The following is a 26,608-nucleotide window of genomic DNA, read 5'->3' as shown; positions in this document are numbered from 1 at the left end:
TTGACCAACACTGCAAGATAATTTTCCCCTCTCTCAGCACAAGCAATTCATGCTGCAGTTTAATGTCACGTTCATTTGCTAATCTCTTTTCTTCCTTCAGGGTCTCCTGGCTCCCCTCAGGAAATCCTGGTGACAAAATCTGCGTCTGGGCTGACACTGCAATGGACTGAGGGAGATTCAGGAGAAAAACCCACAACTGGCTACATTATAGAGGCAAGACCCTCAGGTAAGCCCTGGGAAATACAGGGAGTTTGATGTCATCAGTTCCCTTCCTTCAGTCCCTGCTGAAATGGAGAGGTTGTTTGTCATTCCAGTAAGGTAATGGGATTTTGTGAGAGAATGTGTTTCCAGTCAGTATTAAGATGTTACTGGTTTATTATGTGGTTTAGTGTATTTTCTCCTCTTTAGGAGTAGTCACAGAAAATTACCCCGACTACTCTGGCTTTCACTGTGCTACATCACTGGAAAATCATCCAGCAGATGAACTAATATAGTTAATAATTAAAACTCATTTAAATGCTTACAGCATCTTTCATGAGCAAGGACTAATAAGTATTTGCAAGCTGTGTTTTGAGGACCACAGATAGAAATCTGTCTCCTTCTGCAGCAGAGCACAGCAGCTAATTACTGTTTTAATGTTAATAATAGGGCCAGGGCTCCAGCAGCACATACACATTTCTTCCCCCATTTATTCTGCAGGGAGGGTGCTGAGGCAGGGGGAAGGAATCCCCCATCACCACACTTTTTCTTGGTGCTTTCCCAGAGCTTCTTTGCTTCTGGGATTTGCATCTTAGTGAGGCTGTTCTCTGCTTTTTTTCCAGAATGTTCCCCCACTTGGACGAGGTAATTTTAAAAGTCAGTGTGTGCTCCAGCCTGATCGCAGCTTGGTACCCCTTGCAAATTCAAAATCACAGATTTCCTGGGAACTAAGTCATTAAGGAAAGCCAGTGAGTGCTGCCAGGCCTCTGTGTAATCTGCCCTGATAACCCCCCTCCACTCTGACAGGGAATGGTGATAACACTCTCTGGGTTCAGTTTTCCAGCTGCTCATACATCCACCAGCTCCTTGTTCCACGTGGGCCTTGTTTGAATGTCACCAAGTCAGAAGCTTTGCTGAAGTCAGGATAGATGATGTCTGCTCTTTCTCCTCTCTTGACAAGGTCTGCTACTCTGTCACAGAAGGAAATTAGACATGATTTATACTTGACATAACCATCTTGGCTGCTGGCTCTTTCTTTTTCACTTCTAGGTGCTTGCACACTGCTTGATTATATATTGATTAAATGAATGCTTATCTGTTTGATTATATAGAGAGGCTTGTTTGTGTCTTGAATGTAAGGTTGCATTTAAAACCAATTATTTTAATTACATTTAACCAGACCAGTAAGAAAATTATTGAGGTCATCTCTGAAGATGCTGATTTCCATACCTGCATCTGATAGAATTTGCTCTGTAGTGAGGCTCTGCTCTGATCCTAAAATTTCTTTATTTTTGTCATTTAACTTGACAATTGTTTTCCAAACAAAAGCAGAGGAAGTACATACCTTCTCAAAGCACTGAGGCTTCCCAGAGTGATCAAGTTTGCTTTTAATTAGAGGCATGACACTGCTGTGCTTCTATTTCACCTACATCAGCTTTTCGAGTTGTCCTTATTTCTTCAGAGGTAGAAAGTATTTTTTTATTTGAACAGCATTGTTAGGTAGCAAGTTAAACCAAAGCTGTTCATTTAAAATCACTTAGCAGCTTACATTTCCCCCAGAGAGGTTTTTTTGTATTTTTGAGAGTATTTTAGGGGGAAACCTGCAGCCCATGTACAGATTGTCTGCAAGCTTGGAAATCCAGCTCGTGAGAGTGGTGACATTGGAAACTCACCCACTCGACTCCCCGTTGGATGTGAACAAACATTTCACAGCCCATGGCTAAGGAGGAAGGATTTGGGGCCCACTCCTTTTGAGTAGGAAGAAAACAGTCCCTCCAAGGCAGGTCTGAGCTGCATTAACCCTGGGTCACTTCTGCTGGCCCCACTCCACTGATCCTGGAAACTCACACAAGAGGTCTTATTCTCCTGCTCTTGCAACCTGACTGTTGAGGCATTTAATTCCTCTTCAGATTATTTTAATCCTATTCATGCTGCTGTAGAAAATGAACTAGGCATTTGTATGCTGGATTCTCATCCTTCCTTCTGGTTGCAGCTGTAGGAAGCGTGAAATGTGATCCAGGAGAGGAGACAGACTAATTGGAAGATTTGCTTATTCCACCCAAGCGTTGGAATTCTTTCCTTCCTCTCTGTGCTGCTTTTCTTCCTCATCTCTGCACGGAAGAGTCTGAAATCTGAATTACGAGCTTAACAAAAGCAGGGAACTAATTCCTCTTCTCAGGGCTGGTCATTCAGAGCAGCTCCTGTTTTAATATCATTCTAAGAATTTGCTTTTGCATATTGATTTATGCAGGTACTAGAGTGTGGATTGGAGCAACCTTTTTTTTTAAGGAGGAGTTGTTCCAAGAGAAGAGCAGTTGACTTGTGCTCTTCACATAAAATCAAGAAAGGAAAAGGTTTTTATCCTTCTGAGGTCAAAAAAGGGGCGTTGAGCAGACAGATGAAAAGCTTGAGCTTGTTGCCAATATTTAAATGCAATACCACTACCTTAGTGTTTCACGTCTCAAGTGTCATCTATTATAGGCCTCATTACCCCAAACGTTAAATGCTGTATCATCTCATTTTCCCTGCTGTAGCTCCCTGCCAAGACTCTTCCATCAGAGTAGGAGGATGGCTTTCTGTCAGAAATGGCAAACCCTACTCCCTTTTGTCACTTCCCTTTGAATTTTTCGGAGCCCTGCTGTGTCTCCCAGGGCTGCACTGCCCTGCTGGGTTTAGCAATGGTGGCAGCAGGCAGCTGAGACTGCTCATTTGATTTCCCTGTTTCTCTGCTGGCTTTATGGAAGGTGACCAGGCTCACTACCTCCTCTGCATTTTGAGTACACTCACACACAGGGATGAGGCAGGCAAACCAATATTTTTTCCAGAGTGATCTGTGCTAGAGGAAGACATTACAGAAACAGAAGAGTTTTTCTTTTCCTTCAACTTCTCTGTCCTTGGAGAAATGGATTCCAGTTTAGCTCTTTGTGCATTACAAGAAATGCAATTAAGCAGGCTCTGTCTGTGCCACTGTAAGTGCTCCCCAGACATCAGCTGGGCTGGCTGAGGAATGGGGAATAGATTGTGCCCTCAGCTTTTACATACAGAGCAAAAGACAAATGGCACAGCAATGTTAAGGTTCCCAGTGCTGCTGGGAGGGATGGAGGAGCTGGCTGACCCCTCCTTTCCCAGCTGCAGGTCACATCCAGAGGTTCCTGTCACTGTGCTTTAGTGGAGGGCATGTGGCCTGTGCATTCCCAGCAGTCTCACCCAGAGCTGCCTTCCCAGTGACCCCAGTTTGCAAGGGAGGTGTTTGTGAGGCACCCTGGGGATCCACACACCAGGAGTGCACCTGGATGTGGAGCTGCCCCAGGAGAGCTCCATCCATGGATCAGCCTGTGCAGAGCAGCCCTGCAGGTGTTGGGTCAATCTGCCCCACAGAATCGTTTAGATTGGAAAAGACCCTCAAGGTCATAAAATCCAACCATAAACCAAACAGTGCCACATCCACCACTAAACCACGTCCAGAAGTGACACATCTTCCTGGCTTCTGTCACCTCAGAAAGAGCCTCCCTGACCCAGGACAAGTAGAGGAAAATTTCCTTTTCTGCTTCCTGTCCTCACCCCAATTTTGGACTTTGTGTGCTTTTCCCAAGCAAGGGATGATGTCAGGAAGAGAATTGCAGCTAAATGGAATGGTCTGGATTGGAAGGGACCTTAAAGATCAGCCAGTTCAATCCCCCTGCCATGGACAGGGACACTTTCTATTAGACCTGGTGGCTCCAAGCCCCATCCAACCTGGCCTTGGACACTTTCAGGGGATGGGGCAGCCCCAGCTTCTCTGGATAACCCGTACCAGGGCCTCACCATCCTCACAGGGAGGAATTTCTCCCTGATATCCCATCTATCCCTGCCCTCTGGCAGTTTGAAGCCATTCCCCCCCTGTCACTCCTGCATCTCCTTGTAAAAAGTCCCTGTCCAGCTTTCAAGGTGATGTGTTCCATGAAAGCAACAGACATTTTGGGAAAGAACCCGTCTACCTCATAAATGCTGGGTTTTGCTTCCCACGCCCTGAGGGCAGCTCTCACTTTAGTTTCCTTTCTGGTGTCTTGAGTAGTGTTTTTCTGTTTTCTTCCTTTTCTATTTATTTTTAACCAAATGAGGGAGCGCGGTGTCAAACATGGACACGAACCAGCAGAAGTCAGTAAATTCAAAGTGAAGGGTGCAGCTGCATCCCTGGCATCTGCCATGGGGCCTTTTTCACTTCTGCTGGCGAGCCACACACCAGGGCTGACAGTTTGTCAGCCTTCACTTCCCATTCTTGTCCTTCCACTGCTTTGCATGATAATCCAGCCCTTTGCCTCTGACAAACACAGCCACGTTTTAATTGTGTCCTCTGTAGGAGGAACACCAGTGGAGTTCAGCCGGTGTTAACTCTCAGCAGCTTCTTCCCTCATAAACCTTCTAATGTGTAATTAGGAGGGAGCTTTATGGCCCAGCTCTCCTGCTCTGAGAGGGGATTGGTGTTTAAAACCCAAATAAATGACAGCTCTCCATGTCCTGGGTTGTCAGTGGCTGGATTTAGTGGAGCTGGGAGCCTCCCTCACTGAGTGACAGCTTGATTTAGCGTGGAGACCCTGATTTAATGGTCTGTGACACCAGGCTGGCCCCCAGAGCAGCTCCTCTCCAACGTGGGCTGGACATGGCAGAGGTGGCTTCACCTTCCCCCATCACTCAGATCCTCTCCCCATGCCTGAACATCAAGCTCAGATGGGACAGAGGCATCGAGGCTGGGAGGTGAAAAGCAAATCTCCCTTCAGCAGGAGTTAGGATGGGGAAACAAGAAACAAGGAGCAAAGAAAAATTTTTCTTTTTTGAGGAGTGCTCGCTTTTTCCATCACATGTTTAAGAGGCTGAGTGCCCAGTGAAAGGCAGTGGGGAATGAAGATGGGGACTGATGTGACCTGAAAAGAAAAAGCCTCCCTTGGGATGTCCCTCTGAGCCCTGCTCCTAAGCCCTGTTAAGTGTTGCAAACTTTGCTCTTCCCAGTGGTTTCTAAGAGTTAATACTCAGCTGATTGCCAGCCACAGCATGTGCATCTTTCCCCCCTAACCTGAGTGGAAAATGCTGTGTATGATACACTAATGATTTTCTACTGGACTTAAAGGTCAGTCTTTGTTATCACAGGTGGCCTTCTCATGAATTCTCTTTCAGCTGAATTTCTAACATTTAGAGCACACCTGGTTTTGAGGGTGGGGGGAGAGGTGCAGTGAAAGACTTTGCAGGTGTGTGTTCAATATTTCATCTCAAAGTTCACTATTGGAAAAAGTGATTTTTTACTTCAGATATATCTGATTGTGATGACTGTCTACAAAGAGGGGTCTGGATATTCCAGATGGATATAAGATAAATTACTTGAGGCTCTGTAATTAAAAATCTTGCTGGCCAGGGCTTGGGAAGCCACGGGCTATGCTGTGTGTAAGGGTCAGCAGTGAGGAAGTTGTAGGACATCCATATTGCCAGGATGTCACTGTGCAGATCCTGACCACATCAGCACCTCTCTGGGACCCCAGGGATAATGAGCTGGGTCCCATTTTAGAATCGTGAAGGCTGGAAAAGACCTCCAAGATCGTCGAGTCTAACCATTAACTTAGCACTGACAGTCCTACCCCAGGGGAAAAAAACACAGTTTTGACAAAGATTCTTTCAGTGAATGAAAGGGAGATGGGCCAGTGACTACGTGGCCACCAGCCAGAGCATCTCTGAGCCTCTGTGAGACAGAAACACCTCTGAAGAAACATCCACCAGCATCCTCTGCTGCCCCCCACCATCACCACCATAGCCAAGGGGACAGAGAGGAGGAAATGCAATGTTGACCTCTCATGGGTGGTTTTCCCAACTTACTGCAAGCTTCACAGAGCAGTTAAATTTACACTTCTTGGTCTGTTGGGTTTTCTGCACTGTGCACCCTGATAGGTTTGAGAAAGTGTGTGACTGAACAGTTGTGTTTGTGGTAATGAGTGCTGAACATTCACTTTTATTGTTGCTTTTTCTTCCCCTATTTAAGTGGCTTTGAATGCAAACAAATTGCTTTTCAGACAATTCACAATGGGCTCAAATTCTCTTATTGCTGTTTACAAATGTGTTTATGAAAGCTTAGGCAATTCTAGCAAATACAGCAATATTTTACAGTCGTGAGATGCATCTTCTGAGTGTCGGTGGCTGCAACAATCCAACTTTGAAAATGCATCCCTCACTCCACCCTCTTCAGAGAAACTAAATCCCAAACTCCCTTTTTATTACATTGTAACTTTATGTGGTAGAAATAATCTCGGCTTCTATTGCCCTGTAAAAGGGAAGTCAATATTTTATCTCATGTTTTATAGCCATTGTAATACCCAGCTAATACATAACAATGGTACATTATGATAACTTCATTATAGTCTGATCGTGCTGGTGAATAATGGATTGGTCCAAGTTTTAAGCGTGGCAGGAAAATTACCTATTTTTATTGTTCTTTGGTGTTTCTCAAATGCAGCTGGAACAATAACATTCCAGCCTGCTTTTTGCATCCACTGAGACTGCCAATCCTCCTGACCAGAAAAGCTGTAATTTGGGGGCTGTTACTCATTGTGTGTGTCACCAGACGTGCAGCACGGTGCAAATCACTGAGCCAGTATATACTGGTGCCAAAGCTAAAACGTTCACATGGAAATGCACCTGCAGTGTTAATCAATCCATCTTTGCTGCTATTCCCTGTGGCACAGGAGTAGGCTGAGGGCCAGATCTTGCTCTGTTACACCAGCACAGTTCTGGAATCGCTGCGGTGACTCCAATTAGGTTACACTCAGGTAAAGGTAAAGCAAATGAGGACAGATTCCTGCCTCACACTGCAGCAGCAGAACGAGTCACTGAGGGGAGCACTGCAGGCTCCTGCTTTATTGTTACCTCCATAACACCTCGAGCTACAGAAGTCCTGCTCTGCTCGAGTCGTGCAGTGCAGACGGCTGTCTTTCAAAGCAGGCAGCTCCCACACTGCAGTCGTGTCTGTGGAGAGGTTATCATCCTCTTCCCACTGCTGTGGGACGTGGAGGGAAAAATAGATATTGTTGGAGCAGCTTTGATAGCTAAAAGCCCAATGGGATGCTTGTGAGGTCAGCTCTGTGAGAGCTACGCTGGGTAGGCGAGCTGAGGGTTTGGCCCCACGTGTGGACAGAGATTCCATTTTGTCAGCAGAAATGCTAGGCACCAATTTTTACTGGGAAGCTAATCAGTCAGATTAATGTTTGATTCCTGCCCTCAAAATTTTTGAGTGGTATTTTTAATTATAGTTGGTTTTGTTCCTCCTGGTACCAGCATCCATCTTGTTCATTCCATTGCAGTCAAGTGAAGGTGAGGTTACAGGTGTGGATCAGGGATGGGAATGGTTCCTGGTCAGGATGTGAATCAGGATTAATGTCATTATGGCTGTGGAGAGCCAAGATTACCCTACTAAAACACTCACATCAGAATGGCATTGTGCTTCTAACAGCTTCAACAGCTTTATAAAAGTGAACAAAACTCATTTCTGTTTAAAACTGCAGAGCACAGAGTGCAGCACCAGCTCTGTGCCATGCAAAGGACACAACACTGTTGCTGTCATGGAGCAAGCAGCACTCCAGTGACACCAGTCCCCTGGCACCAGTTCACACAAGGCCATAGTGCCTCCCAGGACTTACATTAGTCCAAGCCTCACTTGAGTCCTTCAACAACAAAGCAAATTTTGCAATGTAAAAGGCAAGCAAAACCGTTGTGATTAGGGCTCATTAATGCAGCCTTGGGTTTACCTGGTCTGTCAAATGACAGATGTGCTGATGGGTGACCTGACCCACTCAGGAGGGAGTGGCAGCTGCTCCAGCCAGCTCAGGTCTATGTGGGTGCTGCTGCTGATTTTAGAGACCTCTTCCATCTGGGCTATGAAGAGATCCCATCCTGAATAAATGCATTCACAGCTGGGGCTTGCAGGGCATTCTGACATTTGTGTGTATCACAGGGCAGCCTCCAGGTGAGCCTGTCCCTGCCTGTGGCTCCAGCACACCAAGAGTGACAACCTCTCTCACTGAGCAGGTGGAAGTGCCAGGGCACACAGCTGATGCCATTTCTGTCCTTGCTGCTCTCCTAGATGAAGGACTCTGGGATATGTTTGTGAAGGACATCCCTCGCAGTGCCACCTCCTACACAGTGGGCCTGGACAAGCTCAGACAAGGTGTCACCTACGAATTTCGGGTGGTTGCTGTCAACGAATTTGGCTATGGAGAACCAAGTGTTCCTTCTGTGGCAGTATCAGGTAACTGTGGATTTTTTTTTTTAAAGTCTTTTTCAATGGAATTTCCCGAGGCTGAGGGAGAAGAGGGGGAAAATAAACAAACCAGACTCTCTAGTTGCAGCAAATAATCAAGAGCAGCTTGTTTTCACTTGTTTTAGGGTAAAACTGCAGTAATGCAGTGGTGAATTAAGGTTTGAAATTACAGTATGTTTGATTCTCAAGAGGAAAAATGTGCATGTGCTATTTTTAAGCTTGATAAAGAACCTATTCATAAAGAGTGTTTATGTCAGATCTCTTGTCATGACTAATTTGCAGAGTCTACAATTTGTTTGCTCCTTCTCCATTCCTAGTCTGTTTTTCTTTTGCTCTGCTTTCTTTTTATTTTTTTTTTCCTTTTACTCTGAACTGTGATAAACATTTTCTGTGTTACTTTGTATTTAGCTCTCACAAATACAGGAGTGTAGTTTCACACTATTCCTGATAATCCTCTGTGCTGGCAGTCCTGCTCCAGTGTGAAGCCTCCAGTCCCCCTCCACCAGAGCAGCTTGTTGGTGATTGCTCTGGGACTCTTCCCAATCTCCCTGCTCCCCTGTGCTTACTCCCAATAAACGAGGCCATGACCTAAAAGTGCTTCCCAAATCCCTGTGAGCAGCCCAACCCTCTGGTTTTCTGAAGGGACTTGAGTACCTTGAAAATCAAATTCCTCTCAGCTTGCCTGGGCTGGGCAGCTGCAGTGCCCTGGCCTGTGGTGAGGTGAGAGACCTTGCCCTTGGGAAGGCTTTGCTGGGTCTCCTCCTTGCTCTGCTCCAGGTTGCTTTTGAGCCATAGGTTTCATCCTTGCTGTGTCAGCAAAGACAAAGGAAATAAAAGAACCAGATAAAGTGGCTTTGTGATTAAAAAATTCTGGAAAGTCCTGAGAACCTGGCAGTGTTCCAGTATCTGGAGTGGCTTTTATCTCTTTGCTGCTCCAGTGAAAGGCATGAACACCATTCAGCAACTCCCCAGCAGGCAGGAGTAGCAAACACTGCTCTCACCATCGTGGCTGCTGTGCTTGTCCTGACACAATTAACCACTTACCCCATGAGAGCGCCCATGGATTTCACTGTGAGTGCTACCCCTGCTTTTCTTCTTCAGGACAAGGGCATGGACAACTCACTTCAAACAGCAAGAGTCAGTGTTTTTCCTGTCTGGGGTTTCACAGAGGCTGTAACACAGTGTAAAGGACCAGCAATCATGTCAGTCTTTCCTTTGCTCGAAGACATTATTCCTCTGAAGCAGGGCATGCATCTCCTTGTGAAGCTTTCTATAAATAAACTGCTTGTTTGTAAGTTCTTCACTTGAACAGAACTATTTAATTCACCTCCTTTTGATGCTTCAGTGTTCCTCTCAAATTGCTGCATGAAAGTAAGAGGCTTCCATTGAGATTCACAGTCGTAAAAGTATAAAGCATTTTAGGCTGGCCACTTCAGCTGGCACAGGGAGGTATAAATTGCCCTGAATCTGCTCAGCCCAGCATGGCTTGTGCAGTTTGTCTCTAGGATTTTATTGGCCTGGACTGGCCTCCTAGCAAAGAAAGAGTGTGGCTGCTTTTCCCTGCTGCAGAATACCCAGTGACCTGGACCAAATTTGAGCTCGTGTTGTCAGGCTTAAAACAGACTTTTATACAGATCCAGGCTTGGGACAGTCAGGAGAAGAGGGTTTGGTGATAGTGAGGGGTTGAGTTGTTCTCTTGGCATCACTCATTCCTGCCAGGTGGTGTTCCACCTAATGGACTACAGGGAAATTATATCAGCTGCTGGCTCGTGCTCAGAAGCTGCACTTTTTCCCAAAGCTGAGGGGGCTCAAGGGAGAAAAAAGAGAACAGCTCTGCAAGAAAACAACAATACTTTTTACTTTAAACCAAGACTGGTGAGGTAACCCTGGAAAGGGGAAGTTAGTGTCATTTTGTGTTTCTTTCCACTTGAGGTCAAATGGGGTGAAATGACCTGAGACTGCACAAAATCCAGGCAATTGAATTGTTACCCCTGTGCTGCACATCAGGCTTAGCTCAGTGGATGGAGAAGTGATATACAGTAGCAGTGAATGTTGGAAGTTGGAGTTAATGGAGGTACTGAAAGACACTGAACCAAGTGTTTTTTGCTCCCTGGCACTAGCTGTATTTTTCAAAGAGCCACTGAACAGCATTTTGGCAAGGTAAGCCTCCCAAAAGGTGGAATAATCATGGGTTATGGCACGTGTATCAGTGGTTCCCTTGACCCAGGAGTGCTAAGCCTGCCATGGTCAAGAAATGTGGCTGTGCAGAGCTGTGGAAGAAATCTGCTCTCTTCTCCTGGTGATAACTTCTTAGCTAAGGGCCTCTGGAGCTGCTCCAGGGGTATGAAAGGTGCTTGTGAAGATGGAACTGGTTGCCCAGAGAAGCTGTGGCTGCCCCATCCCTGGCAGTGTCCAAGGCCAGGCTGGATGGGGCTTGGAGCAACCTGGGACAGTGGAAGGTGTCCCTGCCATGGCAAGGGGTGGCACTGGATGAGCTTTAGGGTCCCTTCCAACCCAAACCATCCTGGGATTCTGGGTTGGAGCTGTGATATGCTCCTGTTCTCTGCCCTCTTAGGAGGGTCAGCAAAGCCCTCGAGAGTCTGAACCCCCTCTCTCCTGAGCACCACCGTGGAGTCATCCTTCACTGTGGGGAACAAGAGAAAATTTTAAAGTAAAGAGAAGCTGTTATTTGTTTTTTGCTCTTTCAGCACAAGCAGAAGCCCCTTTCTATGAGGAGTGGTGGTTTCTGCTGGTGATGGCTCTCTCAAGCCTCATCCTCATCCTGCTGGTGGTGTTTGCATTGGTCCTGCACGGCCAGAGCAAGAAGTACAAGAACTGCAACGGAGGTAAGGCATCATGTCTGTGCTGTGCAAAAGTCTCAAGAGCTGTGGGAATCAGAAACCTTTTCATTGAACCCCTGATTTCCTCAGCAGGGACTGTGTTTAGAGCTTTTCTGCTTGGCAGAAGACTTAGAAGTTTTTGCTGTCTGGTTTGGTAGAAATGGCTTTTGCCCATAGCCACTCTGGGTCAGGGTTTGGGCACTGAGCAGCCACGGGCTCAGACAGGACAGACCCTGCAGGTCCCAGGGACTGCAGGAAAAGCCAAGGAGTCTGGGTCAAACACTTGGCAGCTAAGGAATAAATAATGAATTAGCTGAGACTTTGTTTAACTTTGTCATAATTCCCTGATAGACGGGGAGAAGGAGAGGGATTCTGGTTTTCCATGGCTGTACCAATGCAGATATTCTAAATCTCTGTGTGTGAGGACTGTAGCACAATTCCTTTATATTAAGTGCCCTGCATCTCACATTCCTTCCCTAAGCCAAGCTGCAGTTGCTGGGCTGGGGGCCAAGCAGCCAGGAGGTGTCTTGGTTATCTGGACCTGTTAGATTTTAACATATAGTGAGCACCAAGCTTTGAATTTTCCTTTAGTGATGGTTTTTACCAGTCTCCTTTCTTGAAAGGAAACAGGAGCTACCTGCTCAGTAACTTGAAATGGCAAATAGTCCCCTTTGAAAAAGCCTCATTCTTGAGCTCTGAATATTTTTTAATCTTTTCTTCTCCCTATATAATAAAGTCCTGAGAGGATTGTTCACATGTGTATTTCTCTGATAGCCTCCTACACCTGCAGCAAAGAAATTTCTCTGATGCCAGGAGGTGCCAAAAAAGGCACATTAATGAGAAGGATCAGGTGCATGGGTCCCTGCACTACCCGTTCTTAGGGATTAATGTAATGAAGTCTTCCAGGCAGTATTTAGTAATTCAGTCCCAAAGTGAAGATCTTCTTTTTCTTTGTAATTCACTTCTAACAAGTGTTAGAAAATCAGATTTCAGTCCCACGAGATATAAGATGTATGCATACCATGGCATTTGACCAAGTTAATACTATTACATATTTGTATGCATGGCTCATAGGAAATCTCTCATCTTCTTAGTTTTACTGTATGTTTGGGGGACAGACATGAAAAGGCAGGTCTGACCTGTGCTGTCAGATATCCGTGTTCACAGAGCCTTGATGCAGCACTGAAATTGAAGATGAGGATAAAGCACCTGTCTGCTGCAAAGTGGCAGCCAGCCCTTCTCCCTGGGACACGGGCTCAGCTCACACCCTTGGGATGACAAAGGATGAGCACAGGAGAGAACAAGCTCCTGCTAGATTTTATCACAAGACATAATGTACTGAAAAGAATATTATTTATAGAAAGAAATATATAGAGAAAAATTCCTTTTTCTTCCCATCCCATCCTTGTTCCTGCCTTACATTGTCCAGTGATTTCTCCATACCTGATCCTCATTTCAGCTGTGGCATATTTTCCCATTTGCTATCCATTTGCCCTTCCTCTTGCTTTTTTCCCCAGCCTTTTTTTTTCTCTCTCTCCTTTTCCTCCTTTCCTACCTTTTCTAGTTTTACTTTCTCTTGCTTTGCTCCAGTCAGCATGGAATGGAATTCACAGCACCTGATTTAGGACATCTTCAGTAGCCATCTAAATTAGTTATCTGGTTTCTATTTAAAGTCAAAAACCAAGAATAAGCACTTTTGAAGCACAGTTTATCTGTGTTATTTTAGATGCTTGCCTCTGAATGAAATCCATCCATCCATCCATGACTCCTTTCTCCTCTTTTGGCTTCCTCTGCCCCTTCAGATTCCTGATGCACTCCTTGCCTTCACTCTGTTCTCACTTGCCAGTAAGAAAAGTAAAGAGAATTTCAAATAATTAATGATGTCACAAAACAGAAAGAAGGACAAGTTAGCTCCTGCAGTTCTGTATGGGGGGAAAGTGCTTTTATTTCAGCTGAACCTTTCATTTCCTGGCTCCAGGTAAAACCATCTCCAACGTGGAAGAGTCAGTCACCCTGGATAATGGAGGCTTCACTGCTCTGGAGCTCAACAGCAGACACCTGAACATCAAGAGCACCTTCTCAAAGAAAAATGGAACCAGGTAAAAAGCTGGGAATGCTGTGCTTTTAGAATGTCTTTTTTCTAGTTTCAAGCACTGTTAAACAGGCAAAAGGGAGAGACTGAAGAATCCAGGGAGGACTTAAACACCCAAGGCTCTGCCTCAACATTCTAGCTTCTAAGCATGATTTCATTAATCCCAGGAAAATAACAACATCCCAAACACTCACCCCTTGCGTTTCCTAGGTCTCCTCCTCGGCCAAGCCCAGGGGGGCTGCACTACTCTGATGAGGATATCTGCAACAAGTACAATGGGGCTGTGCTGACCGAGGGCTTGGGCCTCAACGAGAAGCCCCTGGAAGTGTCAGAGTCAGAGGTAAGGATTTCCCCCTGCCTCACATTGCACAGACACTGCAGATATTCATTTCCATGCTGAATCCTGGCAAGTCTTTGAAGTCCCAGTCTCATGTATCATGCTGTGTGGTCACTGGTTGTCTGTCTCAGGGATTTTAAAAGGTTCAATTCACCAGGCTGTTTGCATCACAACTTAAAATAAAAATATCAAAGGAAAGCATGACAAGCAGGACCCAGCCAGGGCATATTCCAGACCTGGCCTTGGCAGATATTCAGTTTTCCAGACTCAGGTAGAAAGATAAGTGCAATCAGTCAGAGAGTGTGTGCTGACTTCTCTGGAAGGATCTGCACACCCCCTTCTGCCTGCAGGCTGCAAACTGGGGGCACTTTTGGAAAAACACACACGTGCTGCAAAATAACCAGCTACTGTCTGGGTGAGGTTAAAGGTGAGATGTGCTTTGGATTGTTGCACTGACTGGGGTGTGCAGCGTGGTTTGCAGCTTCGCAGCTACAGCAAACCCCACGAATCAGAAGAGTGGTCTGAGTGGTGACAGCCACTGCCTTGGCTACAGAGGGAGTAGGTGGGGAGTGAGTAACTTGCCAGGGAGCACATGGCCATGGCTGTGAGGGCCCAGAATTCAGCTCTCTGAACACCCCAGCCTTGCCTTTGGACTGCTCTCCACAGAAGGTGGGTGTATGCCAGCATTATCCATCTGGCAGGGCTCCATCTTGTGTTTCACATTCCCTGTAAGAAGGAAGAAAGCACTTGCTGTCTGTGAAAGTCCAGCAGTGGCCAGGGGTGAATAGACAGACTTCAAAGGAGATCCAGAAAGGTAAATCTGTCTCTAAAATCAGCTGCTGTCAGCTGAGATCCTGACGAATCCGAACCGACAGCGCAAGAAGCGAGCAGTGGGCCAAACCATGCCAAACCTGACCCTTCCAGCAAGAAAAAATCACAGGCAGCAAGTAGTGAAAGAAGATGACAGTTTTCATCTGTAGCTTTTCTGCACCTGCAGCTACAGCTGCTTTTCCTGGCTACCTAGCTCTCACCTCCTGCTAATTACCAGCGACAGCCTGCTGCTTTGTGCTGCCCTGTGGCCGACCCATCGTGCAGGCAGCTTTCCTTGGTGCAGCTCAAGCTGCTGTCTCTGCAATGCTCCAGCATTACCCTCCAGATTAAACCCACAGTGCTTTGGTCATGTCACTGTAACAGCCCAGCATTAAACCTGTCATTAAAACAGTTTGCTGAGCATGATCGTGAATTTAGCACTGGCACCTTTTGACATTAATTTCAATGTCCTGTGTGGTATTTCCTGGTGATGTGCAGAAGTCTCCTTGCAGGGTGTCATTATGCCTCCTATATGCACTGCTTGTACAGCAGAGAATGAAGTGATTTTGGTGGGTTTTTTCTCAGGATATTGATATTGTTTATTTACTATTGTATTGCTGTAGAGCCTGAAGGTCTCAGTTGAGATTCTGGTGGTTTTGTGAATGTGGGTGTGCACGTGAGTATGTGCACAAAATATGCCCCTGGTTTTCCTTGGGCCTTGGATATGCAGCCTGCCCATATAATGCCTTTGATGCTTGTTTGGGTTTCTTTGTGGTGGGGAGTGCTTTTAGTCATGAAATGTTAATATGCTCCCAGTAGAGGTAGCAATAGGAGATGCTGCCTTTTGATCAGCCTGAAAATGCTGTTTATGTTGGCAGGTGCAGACAGGAGGTGAGGGTGGGTTGGGGCAGAGGTGGGCATGGATGATTGACCACTCTCTTTTCAAGTGTTCCTGTACCTATTAGCTCTTCCTGTTTGTCTTTTAGTTTCTTTAGTTTCTGTTCTCAGAGGGGCTCTTAATAGACAAGCTCTGTTTTCTGAGAGTTAGAGATTTTTTTATCTGTCTTAGGAGACAGAATCCTTTGCCATTAGATGAAGAGTTAAAGATATCTTTTCTTGCAAAGTTCTACTCAGGTTTGGTCCTCTGCAGCAGAGGGTCCTGATGCTGTTTTCCTCTAATACATCTGTGTGGGGGTCTCAAATTCCACTTGATATGATGCACATCAGGGCAGGCAGGGACCAAAACTGTGCCTTTGCCTTCAATCCACTTTTCACTGTGTTACTGCTTAGTCTTATGCCTGTTGCCTGAGGTGTCAAGATTTTGTATGGAAAAGAAGGAAGCTCACTGGCTTCAATTCTCCTGGGGTTTATTGAACATGAAGAACTGTTGGGCTGACTGACTGCACTTAAAACACAGCTGCCTGGGAGCATTCCTCCAAGCTCCCTCCTGGAGAGACACACAGAAACAAAGAGGAAATCAAGTAGGACTCGTAATATTCATAAATCAAGTGGTGAACTTACTCCATGTCATGAAAAGCAAGCACCAGTACAATTAATGAGGTTAAAGAAGTTTAATTGGCAGGTATGGAGCAGGAGACTGCTATGAGTGTAAATTCTAAATGATTAATAATAATAGGCTTTTAGTTAATGAGTCAAGTGGACAAGGCTCTGGACAGATAATCTGAAAAAATTTGGTGTTCATCATGTATAGAAATCTGATGATGTATCTGCAGTGTCATCCAGCCAAGGAAGAGCAGGAGGAGAGGGGAGGCTGATGCACGTTTGTGTGTTCTCACATGTCCTTGTGGTCTCCCAAAAACTGATTCCAGGAGAAAATACTCTCACAGGTTGCACAGGTTATCAGTCAGTGCTGGATGCTCTGGCCTTCCCACTGTTCTCTGCAGTCTGACTGACTTTGGCTTTCTCAGCTCTGTAGAAAGATATTAATTTCCACTTAACACTTCAGAGGGAATAGAGTTTAACTTGTTTCCAGAAAAGCTCTCCAGTGATTTTGACAAGTTGGACACTATGTGGAAACCAGCTGCAGGTGACACATAAAGTAAGTAAGAGTGGGTTCCCATGTCCAGAGAAATGTTTTGCATACTGTTTTCCTCATCTCTTTTACAGCATATTTATTTCAGGCCAATAAAAAAAATCCTGCTGTCATCTACATTTTTAGAAGTAATCTTATAAGGCTGTTTCTTTTGTAGTCACTTAAAAGAATAACTGGAACTATTATCAAATTTATTATCACATTTCCCACTGACTAAGCCAGCCAACTCTGGTGGCTGACTTGCCTCTGAGCAGCACTTGTGCATTTTGTACTATAAAAAATATACCTCAATAGCCTCTCATTTTCTGTATTTGTTGTTTCATAGGCATCCATGCACCTTGGGTTGACAGTGTGTAATGTCACCACTCACCCAATCACGCTCCAATCTATGGAGGTTTCCAAGGTAACACAGCCACAGTCGTAGGGAAAGGAGAAAACTGAAAACAAAGCAAAAAGCCCTGCAGCATTTTATTTACTCAATAGTTTAAAAACCACTAAAGAGTAATCCTCTAGTATAAGCTGTCTGTATTGTCATGCTAAACAGGTTTATCTTACTTCTCCTTGATTTTCATCGGGCTGTGGAATGCCAGTTTAGAGCATTCCTTGCTGATAAGGGTGGTTATTGGAGTCTTGCTGGGAGCAGACCTTAGGAGATACTTCAGAAACACAGACACAATAGTCAGTTCCTGCCTGTTCTGAAAAAAACACAGAAAAAAACATGTTGCATCAACACTAACGAGCAGGTTGTCCTTTCCAGCATCAGTCTGAATGATGGTGAAAGGCTGAAGTTACTGCAGCTCTATATGTTTCATGGCAGTTCCTTCTGAAAGACCCTGGTCTTATTTACACCAAAACAGTGTTCCCTTTCAGTTGGTATAATGAACTAATTAATGGACAAACTATCAGCAAGTGTTGTTGTTTTACATTCCCTCTTTCAGTTAATGGCAAATCTGAGTGTCACTGTGTTTCAAACAGTAGCTGCTCATCTTAAAGTGTTCCCAGGATTTCTCCTCTTTATTATGCTGACTTCTGGGAATCTTGAAAGAACTTGGCTTAGGAGCAGAAATTATATTTGTTTTGTAAGAGAGTGGTTTTTGTGGTGGTGATGGACAGAGCTCAAGTGGCTGCATCAGTACTATTACAGCTATAAAGTCGTGTCACATGCTTCTTTGCATTTCTCCATAGGGCTTCCAGCCTTTTGGTTGGCTTTATCTTTTAGGAAGACTCCTAAAGAGCCACTAGAAGTTTGTGGGGGTTTTTTTGCTCCTCATGCTTATTCTACCTCAGCTCAGCTGTGATCCCTCTGTTGAGCAGGGCTCTGTTTCTTTGTCAGGTGGCTGAGTGTGCCTGAGTCAGTAAAAGTGATGGAGGGCTGGAAAGGAGTCAGAGGACATGGGAGAGCAGTGCCTCATGCCTTTGGTAGAGAGAGCACATCCACAGGAGCTGGAGGAGTTCACACCTCTAGGTGCTGCTTCTGGTGACCAATCCTTACCTGTCTCTGTTTAGGATGCAGAGACTTTTCTTCCACATCATCCCTCAGCTTCCCAGGCATTTACCTTAAAATTTCACTGTGGACACACAGCATAATGTTTGGAGACTGATGCAGGGTGTAGTAACTTGTTTCCTGCTGAGTACAGAGGGAACCAGGGTTTGGGGATCTTTTGGTGAAGTTGGCTGTCTGCAGCTGAGGACCAGCCTGAGCTCCTGCTGCCAGGCCCTGCCATGCTGCCACATCTGCAGCCATCCATGGCACTCCTGTTGGAGCCCCTTGCAAAAACAGACAGGGCAGTGCTGGCAGGATGTTCCTGGCAGCAGTGCCAAGACTCTGGAGCTGCTCTCTGCACCCACTGGCTGTGAAGTGATCCAAATCTGGGGATATTCCAGGAATGCTGCAAAAACCACCTGTTCAGGAAGGTCTTTGGAGGGAGTCGGGTGTTGGCTTCCCAAGCCTGGCAGCTGGTGCAGTGGAGTGTTTTTCTAGGAGATAGGCTTGCTGTGTTCCTTCTGGAATAATTATTAAATGCTGGTAAGGCTTTGTTGTATTAGTAATTACTTGTCAAGGCACCTGAAGCTTTTCATTCTTAAAAATCAAACAGTACATAATTCCTAAAGAGCCTGGGTTATAGGGGAAGGGAAGTTTTGCAAAGCTGTAAAAAGCTGCTTTGCTCACTTTTGGAAAGCCCTGGGAAAAATTTCTCAGCTCTGTCCATCACCCTCTGTGCTGGAAAATGGGCACAGAATAGTATTGAAGCAGCTACCTAAGCAAAGAAGTGGGATGATGGATGCTGTGCCCTTTTCAAACGATGGTTCACAAGATATTTGAGGATTGTTCTTCAGAGACCATTAAAAAGGAGCTTTAGAGGAGGAGAGACAAGTTTTGTGGCAGGCAGGATCAAGAGGGATGTGTGTTTGCTGGGTGGTGTCATAGATCAGAACCACACCAACCTTTTGAAACTAACTGCAGTAACAAACACTGATGAGCTGCACTTACCTGTCTCTCTTGTGTGTCTTAGGCAGCTCCTACTCTGGTATTTAATTGCCTCTAGAATTGGCAATGCAGATTATTTTGGAGGGGGGGGAGGAATAAAAGCTTTTGCATGGTCTAACCGAAGATTTTGAGGGAAGGCATGAGATCTGGAAATGCCTGGGTAAATGTTTGCGTGCTGGATGGGATGGGGCTGTTACTGGTGGGACCATCAGTGGGAACAGAAGGAAAATGAGTGCTGAGATTCCATGGCTGAGGCTTTGCTGTGGTCCCTGTGCTCGGCAGAGATGTACAAAGCCCTCTGTGATTCCTCCAGCTGCATCCCAGCAGCAGCACTTCAGAGGAGGGGCAGATGCACAGAGCTTATCTAGTTACATCTCAATAGAGCTCCTGCTTGATATTGATGGGAGCTTTGAAGCTCTCCAGCCACCGTGCATAAATGTTTCAGGGGTAGGATCTGCTCTGAGCACAGAGCTGGGTCTGACTCATCCCAAGGAAGCAGCCCCTCCTGCCTGGCAGCTCTTCTTCCCCAGATTTTGCATTCTCTTTCTTCTGTCGCTGCTGCTTGTGTACCTTGTACCACCAATAATCAGCTGGAACATGCAAATATGTTATTTGCCTGTAAAAAAGTCTGATTTTACATAACTCCCTTCCAGTTATAGAAGTAATTTTCAATACTTAACAACCAGAGTCCTGTGCAGGTGGCTTGGGCTGGCCACCCCAAACACTGACCTGGCTAACCAGAGTGTTTGTGTGGAAGGCATCCCTGCTGTCCTTCCATCAGAACAGAGATGCTCAGTTGTAATTGCAATATTTCTGATTGTGATTGAAAGCTGTTGGTTTCACAATGACCTCTCTACACTTCCCTGCATCTTGTGCCCAAACGAGCTCCTGGCTGCCCCTGCATCGTTCTGTAGGGAAATAGAAGGGATTTCTCTGTCACTTATCATCAGGGGATTCTCCCTCTAGGAGCGAAGTCTGGCTAAAGCAGAGCACAGTGCTTTTCCACAGCCCAGCCTGTGCCACGCTGGGACTGCCACCCCTCTTACCTTAACATTGCAGCTTTCATCAGCTGCTCATGCTAAACATGCCTTTCATTTCTTTGCGAGCACAACAGGCTAAAAAAAACATCGATGGTAATCACCGATTATTTAATTCTATTTTTCCTCATGCCCCAGGTCACTGACTCGGATTACGAGGACGAGTTGCCCAAGCACTCCTTTGTCAACCACTACATGAGCGACCCCACCTACTACAACTCGTGGAAGCGGCAGCAGAAAGGGGTGAAGCAACACCCGGCGTCCTACAGATACGAGGAGTGCACGGCCAGCGAGACAGAACCCTATTTCCAGACTGTCATCACGACACAGAGCTCAGGAGGGGTGTACACCCCGACGGGACAGCCCGCGCCCGGCTCCCGGACTCCAGTGACAGGATTCTCCTCCTTTGTCTGAGCGGGGCTGGGGACACGGCGGGACAGCCGCAGTGACCGTGTGTGCGTGGCCGGGATGCTGAACTGTGGGGGACATCTCTTATCAGGGTAGAAACGGATGGGGACACACCTGAGGCTGGGTTGTTGGTGTTTTGGTTGGTTTTTTCGGTTTGTTGGTTTTTTGGTTTTTTTTTTTCCTTTCTGAAGACAATCAACTCTATAAAAACACGGAGCTGAACTAGCTGAACCTTTGTTTAAGAAAACAAAAAGAAAAAAAAGGAATTCTGAACAGTGATGATTTTAACCACTTGTGAATAGTAGGGGTTTTTTAACTGCTTTTTGTAACACTGCTTCAGGAAGCAGCTCCCATGCCCTGCTCCTTCCCTCTTTCTTTCTCTCCCCTCCTCCTGTCCCACCGCTCCCGAACAAGCAGGTGAATTCCCTAGATGGAATGAGTGACTTTGTGATGTGATTTGAAGAGAAAACATAAAACCTCCCAGGCTCCTTTTTCTTCCTTTTTCTCTACTCTCTTTTTTTTTTAATCTTCTTTTTAATTTTTCCCTGTCATCAAGGTTAAGTAGTAAAACATAGAAAATGGACACAGTTTTAGGTGCAAAGCAGACACCTCCTCTCTTCTCCTCACTGCTCCACACATTGGGAGCACTGGCTGATCAATGTAGGCTCAGATGTGTCACTGTGTCTGCTCTAAGCTCACTACTGGTGTATTTATATTGAATTACTGACTTGCTTTTCTTTCTTCTTCAAATGGGACCTGCTGCTTTCTTGAAATATTCCAACTCCAGGGCCTTTGGAAGAGGAAATGGCTCAAAAGAGCACTGTAGGCAGTGGTGGGTGAAGCAGGTGGGAAGAATTCAGATGTAAGGTCTGTTTATTTTTGGTGTGGCTCTAAACCTCCTTGTGGACTGCATGTACCATTTGAATCAGTCATTTTTTAAAAGTCAAAGGACACAACCCAGCAAGCTAGAAGAATTTTTCAATTAAAATTGCAGTGACAACCTAGAGAGTTTACTAATTGATGAGGGTTTTGATCATCAGAGTTACCATGCCATGCCAACAGAGTCACCCAGACTCTGCAGTTCTGTTTACTGGTCTGTAAAATGTACACAGTGGCAGGGTTTGTTTGATTTTATTTTTTAGTACAAAGACACACCACGCAGACCGGGTGAGTTTTGGTGTCCACAGGTGCCTTTTATTGATTGTGCAGCTTCATATCTGGGAGAAGCAAAACAGTGTCTCCAAATAGAGCTAACCAGTTTTTTCAGGCATTGGGGTCAGGAATTACCTTGTGCACGTTTACAGCCTGCTCTGTGCACTTGAAACTACTGCCTTTGGAAAGAAAAGGGGAGATTTTTTTTAGTTTATTTTCCAGCCTTTTGTACAGCTCACTTTTTGTTTTATTCTTTTCTATCCTTTTCATTAGTCTGTCATGTTTAGCAGCAAGTTGTTTACTCACAAGGAAGTTGTCAGGCATTGAAAGAATCCAAGTCCAGCCCTTGGACATAGCAACAGTCCTGGGTCACCAGACTTTTTATCTTAAGAGTTTGAAAGGTGAATTTGGAAGTAGAAGAGTCCTTGCCACACCAGGATTTGGCATTTCCTTCTAGGTGGATAAGCCAGGAAAATTGGTGCTTGCTAATATCCTGTCAAGGATTATGTGGGTTTTGTTACCATAGAAAATTGTCCCTGTCCTCTCAAGGGATGTGGGACATCTGTGGCAGGGGAGGTGATGTCTTCAGAGCAGGTTGTTGAAACCAGGCTGCCCAGGGGCCTGGTTGGGAGTGTCCTGGTGGCACCTCACCAGAACAGCTGAGGTCCAAGGGCCAGCTCAGCCTTGCTGTCACCTTTCAGTGCCTCTGGGACAGGGCAAACGATCTCAGAACTGCTTTTCCTCTTCAGCACTGCCTCCGAGCACTGCTGCTCTTGGTGCATGCAGACTCTGCAGAGCTTTGGCACTGGATTGCTGTTCCTCTCCAAAGGTTCCAGGAAGAAAAATTTCAAAACCAAAAACTCCAGTGGGTGTGTTTAAGGGCTTTTGAGTTTGGGATAATGATCTGCAGCTCATTAGATGGCAAGGGACTCGCAAAGACACGGCTGAGCCAAAACCCTGTGAGTCATCCCCCTCTCTGCACCTGGGTAGGATGTGTGTGGGATGGAGATGGGGCTCCAAAGAGGATGACTTGGAGTGTGCTGTGAAGAGGAATGCAAAGCAAACAAAAAACCCACTGCCTTCTGTGCACTTTGACTGTTCTCTTAAGCCATATGGACTTTGCTTTAATTACTGAACTGCCAAAATTTGTTTTCAGTCTGCGTTTTTTGTTTCTTAGACAAAATTATCTACGTGACTTTCTGATTTGTTTTCCTTTTCCTTTGTCGTTTCCCGCATCAGATTACATATTTTAAACACGTTGTTTTTATACATTTGACACAGCAATGCAATTGCTCTTGGAATTTTAATGGCACTTGTCCAGCAGCTGTAAGAGGTAGTGCTGCAGGAGGAGCCCTTCAAGGACTGCTGAGGACTTTAGGGATGTAAATTAGTAGGAAGGAGATGGAACATCGAAGACTTTGCTCCAAAGGAAAGCATAGTGTAACTCCACATCTCCTGAATATTGCTAGATCTCAGTTGGTGTCAGGTGCAGTTACTCCCTGGGGCTGATCTGATGCCACATTGAGGAAAAAAGCCCCAAGAAAACCATGGGGAATAAAGGAAATGGACTTCGTGGCCACTGCTCCACGGAAGGACAGCATGGGGAGCAGCACGATCTATACAAAGCAAGGAGAAGAGACTGTTCCTTTTTTCTCAGAACCAGCTGCAAACTAAAAAGCCTGAGCTTGCTGAGGACCTGCTGAGTTGGCTGTGTGGCTCTTTTCTTCTGACTGCTGTCAAAATAACAGGTTAGGTGTGATTCCTTTAGGACTTGTTGATCCCAACAAAGGTATTTCTGTTCCATTCTCGTCCACACTGTTGTCACTCTTGGTTATGTTGTGTTCAGGAGTTGACTTTTCTGACCTGTGGGTTTATTTTCCATAGGCAGTGACAGAGTGAGGAGGTGCAGTGCCCTGCTCAGCCCTCAGCTGAGCACAGGATGTGTTTTCTGCTGTGCAGGATCCTGTGTAGCTCCACGTGTGACGCCTCCAGTTTCTTGCTAACACACTCAACTTGTAAAATATGGTTAATAGGTAGGTTTTATTTACTTCACATATCAGGGAAATTGTTTTATCTGGAAGGAAATAGTCCCATCAGTTAGGAAGAAAGCTCTATTTCATTGCTGCAATCTTTGGGAATTGCAGCCTTGAAATACAACTTTTAAACATTCGTTGTCATGTTACAGTAACTTCACCCATTGAATTCGCTTCCATTTCCATCTTCCTGTTTAGAATAGTCTTGAAAAATGAAGGCTTATGTTAAAATTGCCTTCTTAGGATATTTTATTTTTATTTATTTATTTCCCTTCCCCTGTTTCTCAGGTCTCTTGGTGACTGTTACTGAAAAATAAAAGCAGCATCATGAAATGACCAAGGGAGACATTTCAGGGAATGGTTTAATAGGAGCTTGTTTTTCATGCAATAGCCATAACAGTATCCAGTCTTCTGCAGGTAAAACGTGCCCAAGCCTTCACCCTCTGCCAGGGCTGAGGTGACACCAGTCAGCACTGTCAGCAATGCTGCCAGTCCCAAACCCCAGGTTATCCCTGTCATAAATCACGTGCGAAAGTGCACACATGAAAGGAGCTGTGCTGTTCCAGCCCACTCCTGGCAGAGCATTTTATCCCCCCAAAATCCATGTCACGTGTGGTATGTTCCCACCATGGCCACTCCCACACTTTTGGGTGGAGTATTTTCCGTTCCTACCTTTTAATGCTCTGATGTTTGGGCAGGGCCAGCACTGTGCAGGTACAAATGGCAGTGGTGACAAGGGACAGGAGAGGGCACTCCCTTGCTTTCATTAGTGACAGTCTCTTATTCCCTACCGTGGGAGTGACTCGTGGAATGCCTTCATGGGGAGGGCAGGGAGAGGTGAGAGCAAAGGGCTTTCATCAGCATTTACTAAAGGAATCACACTTTGGCCAGCGATCCTGCTTTTGAGAGCAGTTGACATGACTGGAGAGAAGAAAGAAAAATACACAAAAAAGAAACTAATCTAGTACTCAAAAGGATTTCTTTTCCCTCTTCATTTTGAGTGTTAAAACCAGTGATGTTTTGTAGATGGGCCAAGATCTCATTTTTTCCATCTACCAAGGTCTCTGCCAGAAGCTGTTGTAGTAATTGTTTGGACTAAATATCTTGACATGGGGATGCATTTATTATCCTTGCCATTGCTTCCCTCAAGAAATCCATTGGGTCATCCAAAGATTATCTCATCTGCTTTCCAAAAAAGGAGGAGAGAGAGATTTTTACACATACAGAACACTGGTGTCTTCTCCCACACATTGCTTTCAAATATACAGGTCAACTTGTTGGAGAAAAATACTTTTAGAAAAGGAATTTATCAGAAACTTTCAAAGAAAGCAAACAACCACATAAGAAAGATAACCTCTGGCAGGGGCATTAGGAATCTTGAAGTCCAGAAGCCTGTGATGTGTTAGAGTGACCAAGATGCCAAGGCCTCCTGGTTTTTACTGATCTTCTGTACCAGTGGCAGCCAGAAGGACACACACAATGTTTGGAAAGGAAAAACCACAGAGATGCTGGGACATGGGCAGGTTGTACTGCAGACAGCTCCACTCAGCCTGGATTTCCTGCTAGTTCAGTCACATTCCTTAGGTTGCTTTTATAGGTTGTTGCCAGCACATGTGGAATCTACACATTATCAAGGTGTTCCTAGAAGCTGTGAGGTTCCTGGAGGTGGGGAAATATGTGTTGGTGTGGTGTTCAAACAAAGCCACACATGTGATGATGTTGTTCTACAAAACCCATTGAAACCTCCTTATGGAAACCATCCTTGAACTGGGAGCATGTTCACCCCAAGACTGAACATGATGGGCCTGAAATGGCTCCACCTGACAAGTCGTAGGATCCCAGAATGGTTTGGGTTGGAAGAGATCTTAAAGATCACCTTGTTTGACCCCCCCTGCCATGGCCAGGGACACCTTCCACTAGACCAGGTTGCTCCAAGTCCCATCCAACCTGGCCTTGGACACTTCCAGTCCCTTCTGTTCTTTGTATTTCTGTACTCCTTTTGTCCTCCCCCGGTCCTCCTAGGAAAAGAAAGCTGCCTTGCACTTTGTGCAGGGGCAGAGTTTGCTGCAGAGAGCCACAATGGATAAGCACACACGTGACACTTGGGACAGGTGAGATTTGTTTGAACAAGGACTGAAGTACCATTAGCACTTGAGATTCAGGCTCTGACTCAGAATTTTATCTTCTCGAAGCTGCCACTTTCCCTCTTTTAAACAGCCTCGGGGCCTCAAGACTTGACAGGAAATTCATTATTTCAATGCTATTTGATCACTGTGCACTTTCTTGGAGCTTGAGTCACTGGATACAGACAGGAATGGGGTTATTGAGCTTTATATCAAGGCGTTTTCCCATTTGTGTCCAATTCACAACTAGATTTAGGAATTTCTGCTACCATGGAACGGTGCTCTTCTGCAGGTGGGAAGTGCCACCAAGGCTCTCTTTGATGTCATTATGCTCCTGGGCCGTGCTGGGGCTGTCACAGTGCAGTGGGAGCTCTCAGGTAGCAGAAAGGTGCAAGAATCCCATATTCTGGTGAGTTTGTAGCTGGTCACTTTGCCTCTCTTGAGCTGGAGTCCATCCTCTGATTTGGTATCTGCTCTCAGCTTAGGGGTAGGACCAGTTCACACAGCTGTGTCTGAGCTACCCTTTGGTGTACTCTGGTTATTGGATCATTGCTTTTAATTCAGTGTCTCCTTGGAGATTTGCCCTGGATTTTTGTTCCACACCTCTTGTTAGCCTCACCTTCACCACTCCACTATTTTATATGAGAAAGTTACTTCTTCTTTTGCAAACTTGCTTCTGATTAAAAGAACCCTTTTGGAAACATCTGTGTCCCTGGTACATTTGTTCTGTAGAAGGGAAAAAAAGTATTTTTACAGACTCTT

At 45.5% G+C, this 26,608-nt stretch overlaps 1 protein-coding gene across 1 annotated transcript in view; it reads left to right on the top strand.

The window, feature by feature from the left end:
• SDK1 (sidekick cell adhesion molecule 1) overlaps positions 1 to 26,547 on the top strand; it is a 389,602-nt gene extending 363,055 nt beyond the window's left edge. Inside the window, exons 40-45 of the mRNA XM_014870500.2 lie at positions 101 to 226; positions 8,297 to 8,461; positions 11,182 to 11,319; positions 13,292 to 13,412; positions 13,616 to 13,745; positions 20,269 to 26,547. Coding sequence (XP_014725986.2) covers positions 101 to 226; positions 8,297 to 8,461; positions 11,182 to 11,319; positions 13,292 to 13,412; positions 13,616 to 13,745; positions 20,269 to 20,544 — 956 coding nt within the window. The 3' untranslated portion in view covers positions 20,545 to 26,547. The remainder of the gene's footprint in view (positions 1 to 100; positions 227 to 8,296; positions 8,462 to 11,181; positions 11,320 to 13,291; positions 13,413 to 13,615; positions 13,746 to 20,268) is intronic.
• The last annotated feature ends 61 nt before the right edge of the window (positions 26,548 to 26,608 follow it).

Source organism: Sturnus vulgaris, chromosome 16 (assembly GCF_052056855.1).
Source record: "Sturnus vulgaris isolate bStuVul1 chromosome 16, bStuVul1.hap1, whole genome shotgun sequence".
Taxonomy (NCBI): Eukaryota; Metazoa; Chordata; class Aves; order Passeriformes; family Sturnidae; genus Sturnus; species Sturnus vulgaris.
Note: the sequence above shows the minus strand (reverse complement) of the source record. Positions and strands in the feature narration are given on the sequence as shown.